This window comes from Topomyia yanbarensis, chromosome 2, assembly GCF_030247195.1.
Source record: "Topomyia yanbarensis strain Yona2022 chromosome 2, ASM3024719v1, whole genome shotgun sequence".
Taxonomy (NCBI): Eukaryota; Metazoa; Arthropoda; class Insecta; order Diptera; family Culicidae; genus Topomyia; species Topomyia yanbarensis.
The window spans coordinates 240,314,227-240,338,898 of NC_080671.1; the positions used below are offsets into that span (position 1 = coordinate 240,314,227).

General features: G+C 36.9%; 2 protein-coding genes across 2 annotated transcripts; one reads left to right on the plus strand and one right to left on the minus strand.

The window, feature by feature from the left end:
• Nucleotides 1-11,186: 11,186 nt before the first annotated feature.
• On the minus strand, nucleotides 11,187-12,993 carry LOC131680152 (uncharacterized). The gene is made up of 3 exons (XM_058960875.1): nucleotides 12,593-12,993; nucleotides 12,329-12,529; nucleotides 11,187-12,173 (listed from the first exon to the last, which is right to left on the minus strand). Exons 1-3 carry the CDS (start codon nucleotides 12,896-12,898, stop codon nucleotides 11,187-11,189), a joined length of 1,494 nt encoding a protein of 497 aa, XP_058816858.1. The 5' UTR covers nucleotides 12,899-12,993.
• Nucleotides 12,994-20,775: 7,782 nt separating this feature from the next.
• Nucleotides 20,776-22,861, plus strand: LOC131682979 (uncharacterized). Its single transcript, XM_058964809.1, has 4 exons — nucleotides 20,776-20,835; nucleotides 21,558-21,892; nucleotides 21,949-22,228; nucleotides 22,287-22,861. Exons 2-4 carry the CDS (start codon nucleotides 21,792-21,794, stop codon nucleotides 22,587-22,589), a joined length of 684 nt encoding a protein of 227 aa, XP_058820792.1. The 5' UTR covers nucleotides 20,776-20,835; nucleotides 21,558-21,791; the 3' UTR covers nucleotides 22,590-22,861.
• The last annotated feature ends 1,811 nt before the right edge of the window (nucleotides 22,862-24,672 follow it).

Below are 24,672 nucleotides of genomic sequence, written 5' to 3' on the forward strand. Positions count from 1 at the left end.
AAATTCGACATGAGATTTTGACGTTTAGACACTGAGAACTGACATACAAGTAAAGTTTTCAACTTGTGTAAGAAATTAAACTGTCGCTTTGAAATGACAACAGCAAGTAGCAACTTGCCACTGGTCGGCGCTTCGATCGGCCAGCAATCGCTATACGGAACTTGTAGGCAAACTTGGATACAATGGTGACTCACGCATGCGAACCTGTATGCGATGGTGATTTTCAACGTATTTTCATTTGAATGTTTACACAGGTTTTTCGGGAAAGTTGGTTCTAGCTTATATGTCTGTTCTCTGTGGTTTAGATGCTTTTTAGTTGGACAATGGTCCAACTAGCGGACGTCCAACTAAAAAGCGGTCCAGCTAAAAAGTGTCCAACCAGCGAATCACGACTGTACTCTATTAACTATCACCCCAATCATAAACAAAGCAAATAAACATTTATGCGAAACAATTATACATTTATTGTTTTGATTATTAACTTTTTTTTTGTTTTCATATATCAAATTTCAGGTCTTACCATGTAAACGTAGGCAGTCTGTGGATGAAACTTCCACAGAAGTAAGTGAACCCACAACTTCAACCCCATCTGTACGTCCAAAAGGTCAAAAAACCAGTAATCTGGAACAGCAAGCGCATGGAAGTGTTGCTCATGCGAGCTTGAAACTGGCTAGGACGGGTGAACTTTTGGTGGAGGCGTCAAAAGAAAAGGCCGCTTTGAACAGAGAAAGGACAATAGCAATAAACCGGTTGGTCAATCACTCTATCATGTCAGTGGACTTTTCTGTGTTGAGTGCTACCGCCAAAACATATTATGAAATCGAACAAAAAAGAATTTTACAACAAACTCTAATCGATTCTGAACAACCTTTTTCTGAATCTGTTCAGTCCACGGATGATATCAATGGTGAAGATTTTTATTCTGAAGATGCCTACATTGAGGAACTCATGGAGAGTGATGATGATTTGTAGGTTCCACTGTTTCGTTTTAGGCACGTCAAAGTTTGCTCGGAAATCTTGAGCATACTCGGAAAATATTTCAGTAATTATCAAACTGTACGATTATTAGCTTCATGTGAAGAATTCAACAAAGATGGCTCAAAGAATGGTATTGATACAAACGAGTTATTACTGTCGCCAAAAACAGAAATAGCCAAAATAAATCTTCTAAAGCTTCAATCAGGCCGTATGTATTCGATAACATATCAAATAGTTTCAATTTGAGTGTTTTATTACAAGACTTAGCATACATTCACATTAATAAATAAATCTAATCAATCGTGAATGTTACATAGATTATAGCAATATTGGTGTTATCACTTCTTATTTGAAAAAGTTGTTGATCATGCACAATCCCATACATCTCTCAATAACTACCTTAGAATAAGATGGTAGATTCCACATATGAACATGTTTTGTAAGATTGAGAAAAATCCTTTTTATTTGACACCCAATATACCTACACTGGTCAAGTTACGGTTGAGTTATTGAACAATTCAAAAAATCTAGCGAAGTTTCATGGTTTGAAAGCATTTACTAAAAATGCTATATCTCAGCCCCTCGGCCGAATTTTCACAACATTTGTTCATGAAAATTTTTGCAATGAACAGTACTTTCCAAAACATGCCTTTGGTTTATTGAAAAAAAAATTATTGACATTCGTTTTGTGTGGATTTTCTTCAAAATTAACCAAAAAAATATTTTTTTCGCCATGATTAGGAGGTTCTATAATTAATATAAGGATTTTTTGTAAGAAACTTTTAAATGGGATTTATTCTCTGAGGTCCACAGAAAAATGAAAAAATATATTAAAAATAATTGGGCTTTGAAAAAGTTGCGAAAACCACTTATATACGACAATTTTGCTAAAAAATGACCATTTTTCATAAATCGCATTTGCGGAACCTCTAGATGATTTTTTAGAAACTTGATTTGTTCTACAAAAGTGCTTAAAATGTGCTTATCTTTCATTATAGGGTTGAGCACCATGACTTTTCGAACATCGATTTTTTTTGGGACAGCCTAATGCACAGACATGTGGACGCACATAGATGTAGATTCACATGCAGCTACATACAGATTGCGTTGCATATGCATCATGCAGATGTATGATGCATATGCAGGTTCACATCTGCATAGATGCACATGCAAATAACCACAGATATCTGTGCATCTGCATAGCAATTTGAATACACACAGATAAAGATGCAGTGGATTTGCAGGTAAATTGCACACAGATTCATGCACTGGACTGCATCTATTTAAAATAAGAATATATGACGGTTTCGGTGGCCTAAGAAGTACCAGGTACTCTGATGGAATTCATATTTCCAATTTCAGGAGAAATTAAATTCATCTGTTGCATAGCACTTTCATTGGTTTCTGTTTTTGTAGTTAGCATATTCACAGCGAGAAAAGATTTCTCCTCCTCCATGACACCTCAGGTTTAATAAAAGAATCAGGCTTAAAAGGAAACATGTATAGAATTGTCCGAAAGCACTACCCAAGTAACCAATAAGCATTATAACGTAGCCTAATATCTGCTTTAAATCCACATATAATGCTATCCTAAAAAGCCATGAAGCCCTACATACTTATATAATGCTGATAATATGCCAGAAAAGGCGAAATATAGTGCTATTACTGTGCAGAGATTGACAGCTCGTTTCTGCAGTACTAATGCTATTATATAGCAAAAGCACACAAATGTCGAATTTGAAAGCCTTATATTGGCCCTACTAATGCTATTGAAAAGCTTCAGTTGGTTGTCATTGTCCGCCATGTTTTTAAAACCATTTCTTATGTTTCCTTTCGGTATGATGAGCAAAAAGGAAAAAATAAAATATTCTGTTCAAAACCGTAATTGACTCTGTTCTAATGCATTGTAATGAATATCCTTAATGGGTTTTCGTTCTCACACGAAATGAATGTTTACGTAAATTACCTTTAGTAAGTCTCGAACTGAGGAACCTTGCCCCGTCCTTCACGGTAAGTGCGCTGCGTTTGCTTCCTGGACCATATTGCATAGGTTCGATTGAAATGAAATATGCCGAATATAATCTTCAAGAAGAGTTGCATAACAAATAAACCCACAGCATTACAATAGCATTATATCAGCTTTTTATTTGCTCTATAATGGCATTAAATGCACTTGTAAAGCTTACATGCTTTAAAGATCCTTGAAGCATGTACGCGTTATATCAGCTTTATATACGCATATGGAGCAAGCTTTAATGCTATATGTCGGCTGTGCAGTTATGCATTATTGATGCTAATATAGAGCTTTATTGCGTTGTTAATGCTGTAATGGAGTTTCAATGCAACATTAGTGCAAATGTATAGCCAATATAGTGCAATGGCTTAATGCTTATGGTTACTTGGGTAGCTATTCTTCGAAAAAGCGCTTCGAGTGTTCCTCCGGTTTGTTCCCGCGCAGCTTGCATGCAGAACATGAAGTTAGATAACGCGATCACACTCCGCAGAAAAGCCATTGTAAATTTGACGTGATGGTGTGTGTGTCCTGAGACAGTTATTGACCCTCGGCACAAACGGATGATCAGTTAGACGAACATTATCCAGGATCCAGTATCGATCGTTGCACGCAACCTTGTCTGCCTGTTCGAAGATATTTACATTTACTATTAATTCGTATATTTGCATGAACCCATGTTAATTAGCTCATAGCCGAGTAGCGTGCACTCAGGTTTCGATAAATTCATACACCAACCCGCTGATATGATATGTTTTATTGACAACTAGAAGAATTAATCTTGTATGGACATGTTGAGAAATTTATCTTTAAATCCGCCAGTGAGAATTATGTGCATAACGTTTAGATAATGTATTAAACTGTATTATAATGTATTAAGATTAAGTCTGTGTTGCTCATGTATGTAAGTGTACGTTTTCACTCCTCTTCTTCCCCCTTTACTTTTCATAAATGCTCTATCAAATCCGCTTGTAGTTGGTAATGAAGCGTAGCATTATGTACTTGGTCGTATTGCTCAAGAAAAGCCTGGAAGCCATCAGCAGAACCCATGTTGACAGTAACATCGCTATTACGACAGTTGAAAGGTACATCAGTCTCGGATGCATCATTTCTCTGATCCTCGATAATCATGTTATGCAAAATAATGCATGCACGCATTATTGTTGCCAAATCTTCTTTCCGCCATTTAGCAGGGTTCTTCAAAATAGCGAACCGTGCCATTAAAACACCAAATGCACGCTCTACATCTTTCCGGGCTGCTTCTTGCATTTTCGCGAAGTGCTGAAAATCTTTTAGGAAACAATAAACAGTCAGCTCATCGAACTGTTAACTCATTTTGATAATGAATTCCAAGCAATATGATTTAAAAGTTACCTTACGCTTTTGTCCAACTGGTGACGTAATCGTCTGAACCAATGTAGAAAGTGGAGGATAGATACCATCGGCTAGATAATATCCAGTAGTGTAGACCCTATCGTTTATGATGAATTCTACTTGGGGGTTCCTACCACTATATAAATCAGAGAACAGGGGCGATCGTTCTAACACATTCAGGTCGTTGTTGGACCCTGGCGTATCGAAGAATGCATGCCAAATCCATAAATCTTGTGATACCACTGCTTCTAAAATAATCGTCGGTTTTTTTCCTTTCCCTTTGTACTGACCAGCCCAGGCAGTGGGACAATTCTTCCACTCCCAGTGGCAACAATCAAGGGAACCCAAAATTCCAGGAAACCCGCGCTTTTGGCCTTCATCCAATAAACGTTTTATGTCTTCGCTGTTTGGTGATCGCAAATACTGACTAGCAAAGCGGTCTACAATTGTATGACAGAATTCTAACATGCAGCTCCGAGCAGATGATTCTGACATTCGTGTATACTCATCTATAGCATCAGCTGGAGATCCGTAGGCTAACTGTCGAATTGCTGCAGTACATTTTTGTAACGTTGACAACCCAATTTTGCCAGTCGTATCTGCTCGCTGAACGAAATACACATTAGTGGATTTAACTTCGTTTACTATACGTGTAAAAAGATTACGGTTCATTCGGAATCTTCTTCGAAAGTGTTCGTCTGTATACGTCGGGTCGACGCTGAAATAGTCGGACACCAAGCGCTGAGCACCCTCTTGCGCTGAACGTTCGATATTGGGCCTTTTTCCTTCACGAGTTTTTCGTTCGCATTTATTCTTATTCTGATCCTGCGTTCGGCTAATGCAGCCTGTGCCTGGTTCAACATTTGACTCATGAAATCCAGGTCATCATCACTAGAATCCGACAAAAGGCAGGAATAATCCATTGTGTTGACCGATATCACTATTTTCAATGTGTTACACGCTTAATTGTTCTAAGAAATGTCAATAACCGGTGTGGAGGTGGGTAACTAAATTGATGACCGTGATAGCAACGACCGGTGTGCAGAAGAAAGACTAAGCTAAAATGGCCACGCTGCCTGTAATCAAAATGGTCACCCGAGTAGCAACGCACCGGTACGGTTGCTCTAACCCGACAGGATACGCGCAGAAATCTGACAGGGCTGCCAAACCAAGACTTACAAAATCTAGCAGAGCGGTCTCTGCCAGAAAATTTGCTCACTGGGAAGACTCACAAAAATCTAGCAGAGCGGTCTCTGCCAGAAAATTTGCTCACTGGGCGGTTGCACGGTAAATTTTTTTTATCCATTTTATGTATTCAAATTGCCCATTTTCGGAAGTTATTCAAGCTGTCAAAAAATGGGTATTTTTTTGTTTCTAACAATAGGTTTGTTCCAGTACCAGGAGAAACTGGAAGTACTCCGGAGCAAACAGGGAGAAAAACGTTCCTGTATTATTTTCTTCCCTTTTTCTTCTTTTGGTAGCAAACCGGAGTGAAAAGGAGCAAGAATTTTTTGCTCCGGAGCAACAGGGAGTAACTTCCGTGTACTGGAACAAACCTAATGAGTACTTTTTATCCATTTCACTACTACTCGATGAGGTAATGTCAATGGGTATATTGATCTTAACAATGGGTGAAAACTTCTTAAGAATTATTTCAAGCAAGTTAACCTGCTAACTAAGGATCGTAGCGGAACCTGCAAATTATCGGCCTGCATCGGAGTCCGTGGTGGAAACGGAACATTTCGGCAATGCTCCGAAAACAACGGCTGTTTAGACTACTGAGGATGTTGCAAATATGCACTAGTTCGGCATTTTTAGAACAGCCAAAAGATCCAGCCATCAAAAATATATCCAGTTGGCGGTTTTATTTTGTTAAGGAGTTTTGGAATAGGATCTCTATCTAGATTCCTATACTTTTGTAAGGAGACAATAATGTGAAATGAGCGTTATTTTAATTTTTTTTATATTCAGAAACAATTCTATTGACAGTATTTTTAATCCTGGCGCGATTTTCATAAATGGGTATTTTTTACGCATTTTGTTGTAACAATTCTGCGAACAATAATGGGTAAACTGTGGTGGATACCAACCTACGTTTGTAAACATCCCGTCGCGAAGCGACTAAAGAAGGCGTCAGCATAATCGAGTCTACTGCGCGACAACGATTATGCTGACCCTATAAAAAGTGTCACGTAGCCACTGCAGCGACCCAGCCTTAGCCTATGTTTAATGGAAAATAAAATTCATTCGTAACTATACCCCCGAGTGACGTACATCAAAATATCACTTGCGTCCCACTTATAACTATCGTGTAAGAACTCATAACATGGCGATCCTGCCAGGAGGCGGGAAGTGTTAGAGAATTAAAGTGTGTTAAAAGTGTGTCATAATGGGATTCTTCTCGGCCGACGAAATCGTCGCGCCCGTAGTAGGAGAATCCCACCACTCCGCTCAAACCGTGGCTGTCTGCGTGATCGCAGCCGTCGCGGTTGGCTACGTGGTGCTAAAGGCACTGGCAAAACTTCACCGCCAGCACACCGAAAGGGTGGCTGAGCGTGTTGCTCGACGGGCGACCGTCGATGTGTAATTAGCAAGTGTAATAACAATTAATGACCCCAATTGGCGTTGAGTGTGGATTTGTTAGAAGAATGGAATTCGAATTTGGTGGACAGTGGATAAGCACAACATGTGTATTATTTTAGCCAGTGAAATGAACAAATCTATACCGTAAGCAGTTGCATTGGACAAACATAAACTGATCTTTATCAAAGTTTGGCTAGAAATTTTAAGCCTACTATGAACGAACTACTGTGAACTGATCTTTATCAAAGTTTGGCTAGAAATTTTAAGCCTACTGTGAACGTTTCCATTGTCGCCGTGGAGCGAAGCAATCCTTCGTGAAATGTGTTTTTTCAACTTCGTGGTGTTCAGCCGGCAGAGCGAAAAGCGATCCGAGGAAGAAAGAGCAAAGATTTCCTTGGCCCAATAATTGATGTGGAGCAGAAAATACATACTACAATACTACCGTGCTGATGGAATGGAACAGGGAATGGAACAGACAACCGAGGTATAGTTCATTGGATCTAATCAATTTTATAGTGCTTGTTTAATTTGAAGAAACAAAACATATATATATATATATATATATATATATATATATATATATATATATATATATATATATATATATATATATATATATATATATATATATATATATATATATATATATATATATATATATATATATATATATATATATATATATATATATATATATATATATATATATATATATATATATATATATATATATATATATATATATATATATATATATATATATATATATATATATATATATATATATATATATATATATATATCGTTGACGAAGCGGCATCTGACGCGATTGTACAGCCAAATGCTGTCAGATCTTTCGTGAACGGCCTTAAGGATCACCGAGCACAATTTTTCTTAAAAGCCAGGAACCCAAGCACACTTACAAAGGCAATAAGTGATGCCCTGGAAGTTAACAACAATGAAGAAGAATCCGCAATGTGGATGTATGCCGGTCCATCACAGACCAGGTCTGCATTCATCCCTAGAAACCGTGGATATTATCCAAGATACTTCCGCAGTGGAGGTAGAGGAAGAAACCATGGACATAATCGCGGAAGGGGAAATTTTAATCAACAAAACCAAAATTTCCACCATATTACCAGAGGAAACAACTCCGGTAGAGGACGTGGAAGTTATCGTGGCCGGAATGATGTGGATTTGGCCAACGGTACAGATGCTGCAAATCAGCAGGCAGCACCAAAAACCCAGCCACAACAACAACAACAAGATCAAGAAAGCAATTTAATCGATTTATTTCGTTAATTCAAGAGAAACATCTACCAATACAATTCTAAGAGCAAATTTCTTATTAGCTAACGTAAATTTAAAATTTATTGTTGACACTGGTGCGTCATGTAGCATCCTTGATCAACAATATGTTCCAAGTAATATGCATATTTACCAGGAAGAGAAAATAAGGATGCGAGGAATCAATGGAACTTCGCAGTCCATTGGATACATCAACACTTATTTAAAATTTGGAGATACTATTTTTCAAGTGAGATTACATATTGTACCGAGCCTACCGTCAAATATAAAAGGCCTACTAGGTACTGATTTTCTTAAAAAATACGGTGCAAGAAATTGATTATGAGAAATACCTTCTAATACTTCACCGAGATAATAAAATTTTGAATATACCATTATCCCAAAATAGTTCTATCGCGGTCAATTTACCAGCTAGAACTGAAATCATAACATATCTAGGATGCGAAAATCAGAACAATGAAGAAGTTATTATACTGAGTCAAGAATGCGCACCATCTATCTATCCAGCTTTTTACGTGCCATAATGGCGCCCACCATAACCTTGTTCGTAATATGCAATAAACCCCCATTTGACCATAGTCGTTTACGTCACCTTGACAGCATAGCAATCCGCTTCCGCAGTTGGCCGCCATTTTCAAAAAAACTCGCTTTCCAGAATTCGTTTTACATCATGCCGATAAAATGTTGTGTAGCTGGTTGCGGAGCAAGATATGGAGAGTCTCTTGCAAGCTTCCATCGATTCCCGATGCCATCAACTGCCCGTGATACCATACGCCGAGAATTGTGGATAGATGCTGTATCTATCAAGGTGGAAAACGTCGATAAAAGCTTTGTATGCAGCAAACATTTTTATGCAGGTATCTCAAACTATATGAATTAACTCAAACATATTGAAATTCACAAACATATTCAAACGTTTGTATTGGCAGGAAAACCAGCTCTACCCCACGATGTGTATGATCCAAATTGGATTCCGACGATACACCTTAATATTAACACGCTGCCTACATCGGAGCTGAAATCGTCTGATCGAATCGAGTTGGAACAGACTGCATTTGAAGCAACTTCAACATTATACCATAAACACATAGCGTCGTATATTGCACCCATTTCTAATTCGGATCTTCACACGTCGATGGATCAAGTAGTATGTAAACAATCGATTGTAGTACAGGCCACTAAGCCAATTAGTTACTCTTCTCGTATCAATCATTGGACCATTGGTGCGATTGGTGAACAGGTAAGCGACGAATTAAATGGTCACAAAGAATACTTCGTCGAGTGTGTTGAACGGCGTGATGCGCTGGTCAGCGATGAAAGCAACGAGGTTCTCAGATATCCGAAGGTTCCAAGGATCTCAAACAATACCAGCAACATGAAATGGCAAGCTAGTTTTGATGAAATGGTATTTATGTTTTATTTGTGAGATAAAAGTAAGTTTCAATAACCTTATTTCAGGGCCCAAATGAAATGATAACTGAACAGGCTAATAATACATTGAGCACTGAACTATCTGAAGAGTGGTTAGAGGAATATGTTGGAGAAAATGTAGATTACTGTTTCGAAAGCAGTCGTCAAACAGATAGCATCAGGGAAGAAACTTCCAGAAAAGAGGATAAGGAAAATGATGGACAAGTAAAAAACCCTACCCCGCCCTACATTGATCAGGAAACTTTAAACAATAGGCAAAAGGTTTTACGCGAAAAAGAGCTTGAAATAATATCGCTGAAAAACACAATTTCAAAGCAAAATATAGTTCTTGCTGCCATGAAGTACGATTTGAAATCGTTCCATGACAATGATAACAAGGTGAAACACCTAACCGGATTGCCAACATATTCATCTCTCGTTGTCGTGTATAAATTTGTACAGAAAGGCATTTTGACGTATTCGGGCGTATTAGATAAAGAACAAACCTTTATAATGGTTCTTATGTATCTACGATTGGGACTCAGTTTCGTTACATTAGCACATTTGTTTCGAGTATGTCCTGCAACAGTTTGTAAGTACTTTTATTCCGGTCTATATGCGCTATATCGACAATTGAAAGGGCTTGTGAAGTTCCCAGAGCGAGATGTACTCAAATCCAACATACCAAACAGGTATAGCAAACTTTTTAATAAGCCAATTACTGTCATACTAGACTGTTTTGAAGTGTACGCTGAAAAACCAGGTACTAAAGACGCAGTAGTTAAAATGTTCAGTAGTTATAAACATAACTACACTGTAAAAATTATGATTGGAATAACCCCGTTCGGTTATATCTCTTACGTGTCGAAGCCGTATAGTGGACGCACCTCCGATAAATTTATTACAGAAAATTCAGACTTTACCAATAATTTGTTGATAGGTGATATAGTTTTGGCAGATCGCGGATTTACAGTTAGAAAAGTTATAGAAGATAAAGGAGCATGCCTACAGGTACCAGACTCAGCGAGTAAAAAGCGACAATTGAGTTCAGGTGCTGTTGAAAGGACACGAGCTTTAGCTTCAATTAGAAACGAGGTAGAACGTGTTATAGGTAGCTTAAGGCAAAAAAACGAAATTTTAACAAAAAGACTTCCAATTACCCTTCTTAATCACGAGCATAATGGCCAAAATGTATTGAACATGATTGTTGTAGTATGTTGTTCATTATTTAATTTGTGTCCCAGTATAATTAATGAATGATTGCAATCGATACAGCTATTTGTTCCTTGTATCTACCTCCTACTTTGCAGGAAGCAAGGATAACGGTACTTTTGTAGATTAAATGTTTACATGGTAGTATGTGCTTTGAAAAATTGTTGAAGTACATATAAATATTTATTCAAATATGACTGAGTATTGTATTTATATTTTACCTAATGAGAAATAATGTCCTAAAATCTCCGGGGCTAACACGTTTTCGAAAAAATTCTTAGCTGTCGAAGCTTTCTCGTTCCAGAACAGCTCATTTTTGTTTTATTTTGAAAAACAAAGTAAACTTTGGAGCCCATATAACAAAAAAACCGTACGCTGCATTAGAAATGAATATTTGCATTTGTATTTGATAATAGTAAGCGTGATTTTGATTTACTGTTAAATAACCGTTGTTGTTTTTCAAAATATAAGGTTGGTTTCGATTGAGTAGTACATTGATTCCTTCTTCTCGCGATAGCACGTCGAATTTGAAAGGACATTTGACCTCTACAACTACTTTTCCGCAGCAGTCACAATTGATTATATAATCAGGCGATGCGGCGAAGTAAGGATATAGGGGGGAAATAACCAATCCTGATTTTCCGTATCTAAGATTCCTATGTCTGCTTTGTTTGAAAACTTCGATAGCTGCATCAACTCCTTTCATTTCATTGCGTTTGCCATGCAGCGTAGCTGGGAAATTCTGTCCTTCCTTTTGAATTATAATTGATTTCAGAAGCGATTTCGATGGATTAGAGAGACTGGTTCTGGTACAGCGGTGAAAAATTGATGCAGTTACTCTACCATATCTCAGCTTAAACCACAATGGTTCAGCATGTTGTTTTCTGGTCATTTCTTCGATTGAAAAACAATCGCTGGCATCGATGGTCCAGTTTATGGATTTTCCTAGTGACACTAAATCCTCTAGCGATTTACCAACGTTTGTGTCGTTGAAGTGACTCTGTAACGACAACGATTCCAGACGCTCTCTACATCGAATGATTTCAATTTCTTCTACGTTAATGTCAGTTCTTAGAAAGAATGCACCACTGGCCGCCACATGTTGTCCCGTTTGAACAATATTATCGATCAGTTTTTTGTACTCTTCCTCGGTTCTGTCCAATGGAGCATCGCGCAAATCACAAGTTGTTAATCGTTTTCTGCCAAAGTCGACTGTTTCAATTGGCTTATACAAATCGGCGTTTGCGCTAGCCCCCGCTGGAGCAATCCAATATGAAGGCAATTCCGTCACAGATAACTGCAAATGACATTTATTAGTACAGTAGACAATCGATCGACACTCGACTTCTGTTTTTGAAAAAACGAATAAACTTTATACCAAAATATCGCTCTGCACAACAACAATGTCATGAATAAGTGGATCTTTGGTGACAGTTGCAGATTTATACTTACATGCTTTCCCAAACATATTTCTCTGGCATACGATAAAGCATACAGAATAGCCGAAACGTGCGAACAAGTTTCTCCAGCGCCTGCAGTACAATCACAGTGGGCCGCTAAAACTGTTCCTAGTGCTTGTTCTTCGGAATCGTTATCATTCACTATGATCCAACATTCTGCCGGAGCTTCACCAACACTCATACTGTGTAGCACCTATCACAGGTAGTAGAAGTCAACAATAATAATCACTAGAATTTTAAATTTAATTTTACCAACCTTTCCAAAAACGACGAACACCTGATTATGCTTATATCCTTTCACTTCCCTAACGAATCCGGATTGGAAAGTTTTGTAGGCGTCCAATGATTTGACATTTTTATGAGGAGCTCCACTTCTGAATGATAATTTGCTAATTAAATAAGCAAATATCTTGTCGTAATCCACTGTTAGTGGTAGCATCTCGGCGTCGAATCGCATGCAGTACGGATCAACTCCATCCACAATTTTAATTTTTTCTAAATAACGAGCTAGATCCTCTGGTTGCAGCTTCTGAGTTTTAGTTGAAAGAATGTTCGAATCCATTTAAAAAATTGAGGAAGCAGAGATTCATCAACTACAAATCTTGTTTCCGCTAAACTCGATGCTGTCAAACTGACGTAAACGACTATTGTCAAAAAAGGGCCGTTAAACGTATTACGAACTAAACAATTTAGACTGCCATTATGGCACGTAAAAAGCTGGATATAGCTAATACTTTAGCAAGAGTTAGAGATGGAAAAATACCCGTTAAATAATGAACTTAAGGAACTCTGATATAACATTAGACAACCTGAAACCTAACATAAAACCAGCTATAAATTATACGATATTAAACACGAATAAAGTAGCACGACATAACGTCAAACGTGTCGAGGAACTTCTGGATGAAGTGCCATTGAATCATTTAAATGGAGAAGAAAAAAGCATTATTGTGAAAATATGTGCGAAGTACTCTGATATTTTTTGCTTAAAAAATGACAAACTAACAACAACGCAAATTTATCAACCAACAATAAGCGTTAAACCAAATACCCATCCTGCATATACCAAACCTTATAGACTACCTCATTGTCATAAGGAAGAAATAGATAAACAAATTGAACAAATGAAAAAAGACGATATAATTGAAGATGCCATATCAGAATGGAATAGTCCAATTCTGGTAGTACCCAAAAAATCTAGTGGAGATAATAAAAAGTGGAGATTAGTAATTGATTTTAGAAAAATAAATCAAGTACTACAAGACGATAAATTCCCATTACCGAATATCGAAGATGTAATTGACTCTTTAGCAGGAGCTCAGTATTTTTCACATTTAGACCTCTCACAGGGTTATTATCAGTGTGAAATAAAAAAAGAAGATCGTCCAATCACAGCTTTTTCAACTGGGACAGCCCGCATATTTGGTGACCATTCCTGTAAGATAACCGCAATGGTATTAGGACCTTAAAAAACCATTCCCTAAAGTTTCCTCTTATCATTAGCGAAACGATAAACCAACGCTACCGGCAATCATATTGACTATTCCACGTATGGTCAGCGCCACTTGTACCATTTGCCGAATAGGTCGTTAAGTAACGTTACCATTCAAAAATGCCGATTTCTTCAAACAAATTTTAGGGCATATTATAAGGGGAATGGTGATCTTATAATCCATTTTTGCGGTACTCCATTGTTATTGGATATAATTATGTTAACAATAAGGTAATGTTACAGTTACAGTTTATAAACATTCTACCATAAACATTTCTTCACCATGCTGTTCGATTAGTATAATCTTACACTACACACAATTCATTTAATGTTTTTTTACAATATAGCAAATCGTGACGATGACAAACATGGTACCATACCACAAATCGTTTCGATCATTTGGTGTATTGTAACCACAGATAACCATTTCTCGAATAGTATAGTTAAAGTTTTCGAGTGACACTATGCGATGGGCAAAATGTGATGAGTGTGTATAATAAACTACTTTATCGACACTATCAAATGCGGCAGATGTAAAAAGAACTTTATAAATGTTTTTTTTCTGATTCACCCAAGAGCCTCTTCCCCCTCCCCCCTCATCAGTTCGAATAACGTTTTTTATTCTATCGATTTATGGCAATCTGGATTTGATTGCATGCCGTCCTCCATGTTCGGTTGTTGACATCTTATGGTGGTGGTACTGTCGCTTTTACCAATTGAGCTATTTCTGTAATCTTGTGGAACGTATTTTGGTCTTCATAATAATCTAGCCACAATCGACTTTAGGAAGAGGGTAAATCGACATGTCATATACTAATAAACTGTTGATGATTACGAATGACCATGATTGTAAGAGCTGAATAATTACGGAGCATACCGTATATGGTTGGAACTTCAATTCAAATTTTCCCTTAATTTTCCTTGAATTGGTTTAAGAGGAGGTTTGCGAGCCTTTCGGTGATGGTGAGCCGCGTGTTTGATACAATACATTCATATATAATATATAAACCGTTGAATCTGGTTGGTTAGGCAAATCGAGAATCTGGATGATGCATCCGTTATTAGAATTGACCATCTCTCCTCGTCTTGACAGGTGTAGCAACTTCCGGCAGCTGTGTACTTACGTTGTTAAAAAGACTCATGACGTATACGAAAAATGTAATACATTTACATTGGTCCACTTAAGAAAAAGGTATAAGAGGAGGATTGAAATTCTTGAGTTGCTAGGACTGCACTACATGGATGGACTTCTAAAGAAGGGCTACTTCTTTAGAAGTCCATCCTAAATTCGTGAAGCTCCTTCCTACTAACAGAACCTCTTAAACGGCAGTGTTACGATGTGATATATTTTGCCATATACGAAATTTGATTATGATTAGTTTTACTATTTTGCTGAATGTGCTTATAAACAAATTTTTTCTATAGATGAAATGTGAATTGATCTAATCGACCTTCGCTGAGTAAAACATTATTGACAGCCTTGCGGATTCATTTAATTTTTTACAGAAATGTATGACGCTTTAGATTTTGTCCAAAAACGAAACCTGTACGCCAAAAATTAAATTTGGAATTTCTTTTATCCAACCTAAATAATCTGATTTCCACTTGGTAAGACATAATAATACAGTATTAAAGCACTTTATCCGTGGATAGATTATTATTTTTTCCCAATAAATATGTGCAATAAACAAAGATTCGTTATTTCATTTTAACAACACATTCAATTCAATATAAAGAATTATTGAAAACTGTAACCAAACGATTCGACTTGAGGTGAACACTATGGTAATCTTGTAAGGAAATTGTAACGATACACGTTTTTCTTTAAAGCAAACCTTACAGAACCATATGAAAACGACTACCATCATTGTGACTTCAATTCAAATCGTTTCGATATATTTTTTAATAATCCTGCAGAAGCACCTCAATTCTTTTCTAACATACAATATTATATTATAACCATTCCCTATATTGTAACAATAACTCGTATCTTCATTCTGTAATTTTACAGGAAAACGCGTTTATCGTAATATCATAAATAGACCTTAACATATGTGGTTACCATAGCACTTATGATTTTTGTATAATATGGAGGATTCCAGATAAAGTTTTTATTTATGCGGGAGGACAACACCAAATGAAAAGATTGCCGATGGGACTGAAAATAAGCCCATCATCTTTTTCACGATTAATGACAGTGGCAATGTCTGGTCTTACAGACATGTGTTTAATCTATTTAGATGACATAATTATTTTTGGAAAAACTCTTCCTGAACACAATAGAAATCTTATGGCAGTGTTTGAAAGATTGAGAATAGTTAACCTAAAGTTAAACCCATCAAAATGTAATTTTTTACAAAAAGAATTAATTTATTTAGGTCATTTGATATCATCCGAAAGCATAAAACCGGATCCAGCAAAGATAGAAGCAGTTAAAAACTGGCAGATACCAACTACAGCAGACAAAGTCAAACGCTTCGTTGCCTTCGCAAATTATTATAGAAAACATATTCCATATTTTGCTCAAATCTGCCGACCACTTAACATTTTGACAAGAAAAAACGCTACTTTCCAGTGGGATTGCGAATGTCAGAAAGCTTTTGACACTTTAAAGCAGCATTTCATAAACCCACCTGTATTGGAATACCCTGATTTTTCAGAAGGGAATATTTTTAATTTGCATACGGACGCCTCTGGCTATGCGATAGGAGCTGTACTATCGAATAGAACAGGAAAACCTGTTGCATACGCAAGTAAGGCATTGAATCCAGCAGAACAAAATTATTCCACGATAGAGAAAGAACTTTTAGCAGTGGTCTGGGCTATAAAACACTTTAATTCTTATTTATATGGCAGAAGATTTGAAGTGTTTTCGGACCACAGACCGCTAGTTTACTTATTTAGCCTGAACAAGCCTTCCAGTAGACTAATAAAATTTAGACTTGCACTGGAAGAATACAATTTTGAAATAATTTACAAAAAAAGAATAGATAATGCTGTTGCGGATGCATTATCACGGATGTCCATTAAGGAATTGAAAGACTTACATAAAAAGATTGAACAAGAAGTCCTAATAACAACAAGAGCACAGAATAACACATCAGATATAAACCATTCATCAACTAACACTAACGATAAGGTGCCTGGCCAGCAACTTGAAATTAGTAAAACGATGGAAATGGTGATAGATGATGTTCATGGTATGCCGGAAGTAAAAATCGCATTACATAAAAATGCAATTATAATAAAACCAGCGAAAACATTAGTTCAGCTACGGCGGACAATGCAAACGCTAAAGAAAATTTGTGTGGAACATAAAATCAATGAGCTCATAATTACGAAAAGAGATGAAAAAGCGCTAAAATTCTATAATGACATTCATATGAATGATCTTACCAAGGGCATGCCACCTATATACTTATTGAAAAAAGAATTAAAATACGTCGACGACAATATGAAGAAAAAATTAATTATAAATGATTACCACACACTTCCAACGTCAGGACATGCAGGAATAGAGAGGACATTACGAACAATCAAACAAAGATTTTATTGGACAAATATGAAAAAAGATATTGAAGATTTCATAAAGAGATGTGAACCTTGTCAAAAGAACAAAATTATAAATCAAAAAAGAACGCCAATGATTATAACAACAACCGCTTCAACAGCTTTTGAAACAGTATATTTAGATTTGGTAGGTCCTTTACTACCAAGCCCAGAAGGTCACCAATATGTATTGACGTCACAATGCGATCTAACAAAATATGTCACAGCAACCGCAATCAAAAATAAATCCACAGAAACAGTCGCAAGGGCATTTGTTGAAACTATTATTCTAAACCATGGCGTACCCATGAAAATAATTACTGACAGAGGAACGGAATTCATGTCGAAATTATTCTCAGAGGTATGCAAATTATTAAAAATTGACAAACTAAATTCGACAGCATATCACCATCAAACAATCGGTGGATTAGAAAATTCGCGCAAAAATTTAGGAAATTTCCTACGCATATATTGCGGAAATTCACCACAAGAATGGAATACTTGGATTAAATATTATCAATTTGCATTTAACACAACTGTACACACTACAACAAATAAGACACCATACGAACTTGTCTATGGAAAATTATGTATCCTACCTTCAAACTTATCAGAAATTGAGAAAATAGATCCATTGTATAATATTGAAGATTATGTAAAACAACTTAAATTTAAATTACAATTATCACAAAAAGAAGTAAGAGAGAAAATATTGAAAGATAAAACAAAACGAGTAAAAGATTACAACCAGTCTTCAGAAGAAAAAAACCTACAACAGAGGAGATCTTATACTTTTGAGGAACGAGGTAGGATCAAAATTAGATAGTATTTACCTTGGACCATACAAAGTTATTGAAGACATGGGAACAAATGTAGACATTCAAATTGGAGACAAGATAGACAGAGTACACAAATCAAGAGTAAAACACTTTTATACTTTTTAAAATATATATAATTCTTAAATTCTCTAAATACATAGCAATAAATTAATAAACATACGTTGAATATAGGACGTGTGGTGGATATGAATAATTGTTATTAGTAATATAATAGATTAATAATAATAAGATAAAATAGTACGTTTGCAAACTTCTATTTTATATATACATTTTTATTTTTCATATTTTGATATAGTACTAATGATACAACATACAAAGAATGTTTATTTAGATTACTTATATAACATAACATTTAAAAATTTAATGTATAGCATATCAAATTTTTAAATTCAAATAGATAGGGCGTGTGGTGGATACCAACCTACGTTTGTAAACATCCCGTCGCGAAGCGACTAAAGAAGGCGTCAGCATAATCGAGTCTACTGCGCGACAACGATTATGCTGACCCTATCAAAAAGTGTCACGTAGCAACTGCAGCGACCCAGCCTTAGCCTAGGTTTAATGGAAAATAAAATTCATTCGTAACCATACCCCCGAGTGATGTACATCAAAATATCACTTGCGTCCCACTTATAACTATCGTGTAAGAACTCATAACAAAACTATACCCAGGTTGACGTACAAGGTCTGTACTCATTTATGGGTACAAACTCTATACCCATTTAATGGGTTATTCCACACTGATAAAATAAAGTATCCATTAATGCGTAGAAAACTACGCATTTTCAATAAAAGTGGAATAACCCATTAAATGGGTAAAGAGTTTGTACCCATAAATGAGTACAGACCTTGTACGTCAACCTGAGTATAGTTTACCCATTATTTTTCGCAGAATTGTTACAACAAAATGCGTAAAAAATACCCATTTATGAAAATCGCGCCAGGATTAAAAATACTGTCAATAGAATAGTTTCTGAATTTAAAAAAAACATAAAATAACGCTCATTTCACATTATTGTCTCCTTACAAAAGTATAGGAATCTAGATAGAGATCCTATTCCAAAACTCCTTAACAAAATAAAACCGCCAACTGGATATATTTTTGATGGCTGGATCTTTTGGCTGTTCTAAAAATGCCGAACTAGCGCATATTTGCAACATCCTCAGTAGTCTAAACAGCCGTTGTTTTCGGAGCATTGCCGAAATGTTCCGTTTCCACCACGGACTCCGATGCAGGCCGATAATTTGCAGGTTCCGCTACGATCCTTAGCTTGCAGGTTAACTTGCTTGAAATAATTCTTAAGAAGTTTTCATCCATTGCTAAGATCAATATACCCATTGACATTACCTCATCGAGTAGTAGTGAAATGGAAAAAAGTACTCATCGTTAGAAACAAAAAAATACCCATTTTTTGACAGCTTGAATAACTTCCGAAAATGGGCAATTTGAATACATAAAATGGGTAAAAAAAATTACCGTGCACTTTTATTGAAAATGCGTAGTTTTCTACGCATTAATGGATACTTTATTCTATCAGTGTGTGTCACTGGAGCCCGTGAACGAACTGGAACCAGCCAGAATTCCAGTTCATTTTCGGCTGAACTTTACTGGGTTTTTGGTGACCCTACACCGAGCAAAATGTACATTGAATTTCCATAAAAACGTCGTATGACTTTCAGACATAAGGATTTTAAATGGATTTTTCTAAGTCTGTCTTATGATTTAAAGGGGAAATTTTCCAAACCCATCTCTTATGATTTTCATAAGACAGTCTTATGAAATTTATGAAAATGTCCGAATGACCGCCATAGGTGCCCATTTATGAAAATTGCTGACATTTGTAAGGAGAAAACATAGTAGAAATAATGATTTCCATAGAATAGTATTATGAAATTCATCACAATGTTGGAATAGATTCCATAAGTTTTTTATTCATGGATATTATTGTGCATATACATAAAAAATAGAACATGGCTGACATTTCTCGAGCATTTTAGTAGACAAAAATCAACAGTAGAAATCAACTTTGAGAGGATATTAGGTTTTACCTAGGGGCAGATCACTTGTGATGCATTTTTAAAAATCAGCGAAATTAAATGCATTTATTTCCATCAAAATAGAAATTCATAATGTATTTTGCGTTGCGTGCAATGTTTTTGCGTTGCCTGCAATGTGGTTTGCGTTGCGTGTAAAACGTCAAATCCCTACAGAAAAAACTAACCCTACATTTAACAAAACGTCGAACAAAGTGGATCAGCGTAGGACGTTTGTTAAACAAACTTTTCTGCGAGGGAATGCCAAGCTGATGCAAAAATGGAAATTAAATGCATTTTTTCTAATTTGATGCAAATTTGTTATACATTCTTAAGGGTACTGTACACCTCGGGAATTTGATCGCGGGATTTTTTTCCCCATGTAATTCTAATGGGACACGGATTTTGATTTTCCGTGACGGAAAAAAATTCTACACAATAAAAACAAGTTTCCCGAAGTGTAAATCCAGCCGCGGGAAACATCGCGGATTCCAAATTCCGTCTCTCCACAAAAAATCCGGCTGGAATCAATTCAGCCTGAATTGTTTCCGAGAGGAAAATTGGTAGTTTTGATCAAGTTTGTAGGTATATCAACTAGTCTATTTGAAATTGTTGTGGTAAGTTGTGGATATCAAACAGGAGCATGAGAATTTGCGATTGAACCGATTTTTAGGAGAATATCATGAAACAGAAAAAAGCGTCATCGGACGACCCAAAGTATTTTTTTTCTGGATTCATTCAATGGATTCCGTGGCAATCGGGATGTGTTCTGGATGATTCCATTTGGTGCTTTGATAACTTTGATTCAGAGAACTAAATCGGTATTGTGTTATTCTCCTTTTCACGTATAGATTACGAAATGGACTGTTGACAACAAAATAGTTTAAATTTACCGTTACAGTTTACATTTACGTTTTACAGTTTACCGTCCAATTTGGTGGTGTGTGTATTACCTTAGATTGCAATTTCGGGTAGCAAGTCTTGGATGAAATTCCAGAGATTTATAATGATTAAGTTAATAAACATTGAATGTGTTAATCTGGTATAAGAGAGGGTTGATTGCTTTTCTTACGCTGATAACTCGGACGAATTTTCGTTTCTTCTTTAACAATTTACCGAACTATTTATTAGATATGTTTATAGACAAAATTATAACGATCTGAGTAAAAATTTAATGGACGTGTAAAACAAATTAACTAAATTGATTTTATTATTTCTTATGTCCTATTGAAAAAGTTCTCTAGAAATAGCTCAAGTTTAAAATGATTCAGACAAATATTATTAAATTAATTTTTTAACCACGGTAGTGCCCTGAAAATGCAGGATATGTATTGGAACGAAGAGGAGCTGGTGGAGGTAGCGAAAACTCTCGAACAACTGGAAGATGAGCCGGAAAACGTGGATTCCACAAATTTAACACAGACATCTTCCAAGAAAAAGCCAAAGATCGCTTCAAAAAAAAAACGGAATTTGAAATTAAAACCCTGATTGTATACCAAATAACGCATAAGGATTATTCGAACAAAGTAGCGAAGGATGCTATGTGGGAAAAGATTAGTATAACTGTTTCCTCTGAACTTGGGAAAGTCATTGCAGTGCCCGAATGTCGTAAGTATTGGGATGCGCTTCGAGAATCCACAAGGTAAATATGCAATATAAGTACAAAGGTTTGATAAGTAGTTTATTCCCGTTTTGCAGAGTTTACTTGGATAGATCAAAGCTCGAAAAGATAAGCAACAAATCAGGTGCCCCTGCTGATCTTCTGGACCTGTATAGCGCAGACATACAGGGCAAATTTGATCTCTACCAAAGTCGCTGGCCATTTGCCGAAGAAATGAGCTTTTACATCCCTTCCTGTGCTCGAACGGCATATACGGTATCGCTTGGAAACTCAGGAGCCAATACTAGATTAAAAAATCCAATCGAAACTAGTCAGACAACTCACCTCGAAGGTGAAGATTGGTCTCAAGAGTTTGATGTAAGAACATTAAATTTCCATTATTGATTTCCAGAAAACTCATTATGATACTTTACAGGGTTCATCGAACACAGACACAGCTTTCATTAGCCCATCTACCAGCGGACGAACGAGTCGTTCCCGGAAAGGAGACGAGGCTAATCTGGATATGACTTTGATTACACTGGCAACTTCCGTATCAGAATTTGTAAGTTCTCGCAGTTCTCAGAAGGAATATAAATTCAAGGAGTTTCACGGCGAGTTGGATAACATCCTATGCGAACTCCCCTTTATCGAAGCTATGAAGTTCAACATCTGTGTTTTGGAACAGGCGAACGAACTGCTGGAGAAGTGTAGAAGCAAAATGGATTATAACGTATAGAGGATACCTGCCGATGCTAGTACTGAAATGTCTCGCTTTTAACATTCATTGCCCCGGGTGCAGTAGTGGGTATACTGCCCATAATCGTAAGTCAGTCCCATGTAGATAGGGAGTCTTATAGAACATGGGACTGACTTGCGATTATGGGTAGTATAGGTATATGGTAGCATGAAGGCACTAGCACTTAGCCCCCTCTAGAATTTGTAATCTTTCTTGTAGCTGCCAACAAAACTGAACTGAGTGTTGTTTTTCACTGCAAGTGTTTTATTCTTAAGAATACCACTTTTCTTTTATCGAAGAAAACTATCAGACATGTCATAAACATCTCGATTATTATATTTGAACAATCATGCAGTTTTAGTGTTTGATTATACTTCACAGCCCGTTCTTAGAGTACAAGACATTTTTGATAATACAGACGCTGAGCATCCTTTGCTGCTCGAGGCTCTTGCATACGAGCCGCGACTGCTTTATAAAAGTTATCTGCTCATGGACGACAAGCATTTTTCTAATGCAATGATTTTGCAAGGACCGAACGTCGCCTCTGGCTATTATGTGGTGTCTCGTCGCGATCTACTCAGTCTAGTCCCCGACAGTGAATCTTGCCTACACTGACGGAGAGTTCCCCGGCTGAAGCAGTTCTCCCGACACGGATTCTTCTTCAGTTTTCGCTATATTTCTCTCGGGTCTACCGGTAGGATACCGTAGTCAGTCCGGGGTGGAGCGTGGCTTCCGGTTCGCTGGCGCCCCGACGACCCATACCCGGTGCTCTAGTGCGGTCTACTCGATTAATCCCCAGCAGTAGATCTCGCCTACTCTGGCGGAGAGTTTCCCGGCGGTGATCGCTCTCCCGAAACCGTTTTTTTTTTATTCATTTCGTTTATTTGATAGGCACAAATGCGTTAGCTTGGCGGTGCCGAGTTCTTTTGTTTTTACATTTTGAATATCTTAAAACTAGGAGGTTACAATGTTGAAATATTTTTTTTATAAAAGAGAAAAAATTTACTGCTATCTTAAGACTAGAAAAAAAATCTATATATAAGAGAGGGGGCAAAAGATTTTTTTATGAAAAATTTTAAAACAAGGAATTCAATAGTAATAGTTTTTTAGGAAATATTTACAGTTATCTTAAAACTAACAATATAGTTTGGTACACAAAAGGGGGAACAAATATTCATTAAAAATTTCACAGATGTTTTAAAACTAGGGATACAATTCTATTTACAAGATGGGGGACAATAGTTTTAACAAAGAATAGAAATTACAACTATCTTAAAACTAGGAATACGGAATACAAATTTGATTTTTTATCGGATACTTATACTTGGTCATTTCCAAAATCGGTGTAGAAGTAGTTGTATCAAGGACAGGGGAGAGAAGGCGTAGATGGTGACCGGTAGAGAAGAGCAAAACTTGCAACTTTCGGGCAAACGGGAGATCAGCGAAACAAATTTGCGCCTCAGTCTAGTAGGTCGGATTGGCCGATGGTATTCTTCGGACCCGCGAGGAATCCTTCAAAGGGAATCTTTCGGACTTCGAGTCGCTCTTGCTTCACATTCCGTAGTGATAAGGGCGACGGCGGTTACATAGTGGCAGTCTGGAGCTTATCGGTTCCCCACGGCAAGAGGAAACTTCTAAAAACGAGAAATAAAAAGAGAGGGGCTAAATTGGGATATTTATCGTTTTTATGAAAGTATAAATAAGGGACATATAGGGGAAATCACGATTTGCCAGCATATCTCGGACTGGGACATTGGGTGGTCTACCTCGGGCCCGAAGGGAATCCTTTAACTGAGACCTGGCGTCCAAATACCCGGCGCATACCCAGACAACGTGCTCGATGTCGTGATAGCCCTCGTCACAAGCGCACAGACTACTCTCCGCAAGCCCAATACGCCGCAAATGTGCATCTAAGGTGTAGTGATTGGACATAAGTCGGGACATTACGCGAATAAAATCCCGACCCACATCCATCCCCCTGAACCAAGGCTTCGTTGATACCTTTGGGATAATCGAATGTAGCCATCGTCCAAGTTCACCATTGCTCCACGAGGTTTGCCAACTGTTGAGTGTCCTCTGACGA